Below are 3,496 nucleotides of genomic sequence, written 5' to 3'. Positions count from 1 at the left end.
ATGTATCCTGGGGTGAAAAATCGATCTTCCTGAAACTTCTCGATTAAAATCCTGGCTCCTGACTTCTGGTGCAAACCCATTTTCTCTGTTCCCTCTAAGTTCATCGTGGACCCTGGAAATGGTGTAGTAGACGAAATACCAAAGGAGATCTCTTTAAAGAAAAGAAAGGTAAGAAGGTGAGTTGGCTCTCCTGCGCCCGACCGCCGCTAGCTCATCGCGCCTCTCCTGCAGCCTGGTCGGCACCGGCTTCCACTCCAGCTCCAGCCTCCCTCCATTTCGGCTCCAGCCTCGCACCCACCTCCGGCTCTCAGTCAGCCTGTTTGCATCCTCCCTCCCGGTTCCTGCCCTGAGCCAGCTCCTACTCCGGGATTCCGTAACCAGACCCTCAAGCCATGGCTGGTCCCTTCTCTCGTCTCCTGTCTGCCCGCCCGGGGCTCAGACTCCTGGCTTTGGCTGGAGCTGGGTCTCTAGCCGCTGGGTTTCTTCTCCGCTCGGAAACTGTTCGAGCCGCCGGCGAACGACGGAGGCTGTATCCCCCGAGTGCTGAGTACCCAGACCTCCGAAAGCACAACAACTGCATGGCCAGTCACCTGACCCCAGCAGTCTATGCCCGGCTCTGCGACAAGACCACACCCACTGGTTGGACGCTAGATCAATGTATCCAGACTGGCGTGGACAACCCTGGCCACCCCTTCATCAAGACTGTGGGCGTGGTAGCTGGTGATGAGGAGACCTATGAGGTATTTGCTGAGCTGTTTGACCCTGTGATCCAAGAGCGACACAATGGATATAACCCCCAGACGATGAAACATACCACTGACCTGGATGCCAGCAAGATCCGTTCTGGCTACTTTGATGAGAGGTATGTATTGTCCACAAGAGTCAGAACCGGCCGAAGTATCCGGGGTCTCAGCCTGCCTCCAGCCTGCACCCGGGCAGAGCGACGAGAGGTGGAGCGTGTTGTGGTGGAGGCACTGAGTGGCCTGAAGGGTGACCTGGCTGGACGCTACTATCGGCTCAGTGAGATGACAGAGGCTGAGCAGCAGCAGCTAATTGATGACCACTTCCTGTTTGATAAACCTGTGTCCCCATTATTGACCGCAGCAGGAATGGCTCGAGACTGGCCAGATGCTCGTGGAATCTGGCACAACAATGAGAAGAGCTTCTTGATCTGGGTGAATGAGGAGGATCATACACGGGTCATCTCCATGGAGAAGGGTGGCAACATGAAGAAAGTGTTTGAAAGATTCTGCCGAGGCCTCAAAGAGGTGGAGCGGCTGATCCAGGAGCGTGGCTGGGAGTTCATGTGGAATGAGCGTTTGGGATACATCTTGACCTGTCCATCTAACCTAGGCACTGGACTTCGGGCGGGAGTGCACGTCAAACTGCCCCTGCTAAGCAAAGATAGCCGCTTCCCAAAGATCCTAGAGAACCTAAGACTCCAAAAACGTGGGACTGGAGGAGTGGACACAGCTGCCACAGGCGGCATCATTGACATCTCTAATTTGGACCGACTGGGCAAGTCAGAGGTGGAGCTGGTGCAGCTGGTCATCGATGGAGTAAACTATTTGATTGACTGTGAACGGCGTCTGGAGAGAGGCCAGGATATCCGCGTCCCTCCGCCTCTCCCCAACAAGCATTAACTCCCATCCCCAGCAGATGACTCAAGACTCCCAGGACCTCTGCCATTCTAACAGTGGCCCATTCTCCTTACTCTGGATCCTCCCTTTCCCCCCTCACTCCCTCTGTCCTAGTAAAGACTACTGGCTACGCAAAAAAAAAAAAAAAAAAAAAAAAGAAGGTGAGTTGGTTTGGGACTCCAGGATCAAGGAACAGCACAGTGGCAGGAAGTCTTGCATCCCCTGACCCAACAGAAGAAGGAGGTCCAGGCCCAGTATTTCCCAACCTCCAACCTAGCAAAGGAAGGCAGCCCAGGTGGGCTTACTCCTCCCCTGGATCCATCAGAGGTCCCCTTCCCCCACCTCCACACACACTCACACACACACACACACACACACACACACACACACACACACACACCATTAGATAAGCCCAACACCACCAGCAAGATTGATCAGTTGAGGGCTTCCCTGGTGGCGCAGTGGTTGAGAGTCCGCCTGCCGATGCAGGGACACAGGTTCGTGCCCCAGTCCAGGAAGATCCCACATGCCGCGGAGCAGCTGGGCCTGTGAGCCATGGCCGCTGAGCCTGCGCATCCGGAGCCTCTGCTCCGCAACGGGAGAGGCCACAAGAGTGAGAGGCCCGCGTACCGCAAAAAACAAAAAACAAACAAACAAAAAAAGATTGATCAGTTGGGAGACCATCAGAAATAAGTGTCAGTGGCAGCGTTCTTTTCCCTTCCGAGCCTGAGACTCCCTTCTCCACTGAGAGACACTAGGGCGGGTGGTAGGCAGGGCCAGCAAGAGAGGTCACCACAGGCAGCCTAGTCCAGAAAGCTCTTTGTCCTTCCCTGACCAGAAACACCTGGGCGGGTAAGTAAGGGCCCTGCTACAGCAAGTGGTCTGGTCTGGGAAGCCCTTTTGTCCCCCTGGGCCCAAGACTCTGCTCCCCCGGAGACACCTGGACATCCAGGGGGCAGCAGTAGAGTGGTGGCATCACTCCCCTCCCCACCAAGAAACCCTGGGTAGCCTGGCCTTGGAAAACTCCTCCCACACCCCAGACAGCACCAGCAGGAAGCAGAGGGAGAGTCAGTAGCACAAGATAAGTCGAGCAGACCAAAGCAGCGGTGCAAAGGCTCTGAAGTTTCATCGGAGCCACAACTGACAATAGTAGACAGCAAACTGAACCCAAACAGGGTGACTGCCTGCTAAAATAAAAGACGATACAGAACACAGAGTCTCCTAACATAATAGACAAAATATCAGGAAACAATAGAAAAATTATCCGTCACACCAAGAACCAAGAAAACCACAACCTGAATGAGAAAAGACAATCAAACACTGATGAAATAAAATTCATATATTATGGCAAGACAAAAAGAATTGAAACATAAAATTTTTCTCTGCCTGTTTGGACCTCCTCCCTCCCCTTTAGTATATATGGTTCATCTGCAGTAACCAGACCTCCTTAGGAGATAACATTCCTTCTTAATCCTGCAAGGGGTCATGATGACCCAGAACTCGATTTGTACATGCAGATCGGGATTGTAAAAACCGTCAATACGTCATTTGATGTATAACCCTTTGCCTCAGAAATGTTTATAACTGTGCTTCTGAAACAGGAGGGAAGGGAGCAGGGCACAAACTTTAAAGGAATGACATAGCCTGACGACATGACATAAACTGATTAGAACCAAACAGGTCCAAGTCAACTTCCACTAGACCTTGAGCCGCAGTTTACACTCACTGTTAACACATCAGCAAGCTAAATGACACACCCACAGGCGCCATGACAGTTCCATGGCCAAAGAGAAGGGCCAAAAAGTGGGCAGTGGCCCAGTTCCTGGAAATCCCTGCCCCTTCCCGAAATAGCTGGA

The 3,496-nt window shown here is 52.8% G+C and overlaps 1 protein-coding gene across 1 annotated transcript; it reads left to right on the top strand.

Annotated features, from left to right (window-relative positions):
• Window positions 1-392: 392 nt before the first annotated feature.
• LOC309825054 (creatine kinase U-type, mitochondrial-like) lies at window positions 393-1,895 on the top strand (the record flags this gene model as incomplete). The annotated part of the gene is made up of 1 exon (XM_082658401.1): window positions 393-1,895. One exon carries the CDS (start codon window positions 393-395, stop codon window positions 1,641-1,643), a length of 1,251 nt encoding a protein of 416 aa, XP_082514527.1. The 3' UTR covers window positions 1,644-1,895.
• Between the last annotated feature and the right edge of the window lie 1,601 nt (window positions 1,896-3,496).

This window comes from Grampus griseus, assembly GCF_964374135.1.
Source record: "Grampus griseus genome assembly, chromosome: 7".
In the NCBI taxonomy this organism is placed as follows: domain Eukaryota; kingdom Metazoa; phylum Chordata; class Mammalia; order Artiodactyla; family Delphinidae; genus Grampus; species Grampus griseus.
Note: the sequence above shows the minus strand (reverse complement) of the source record. Positions and strands in the feature narration are given on the sequence as shown.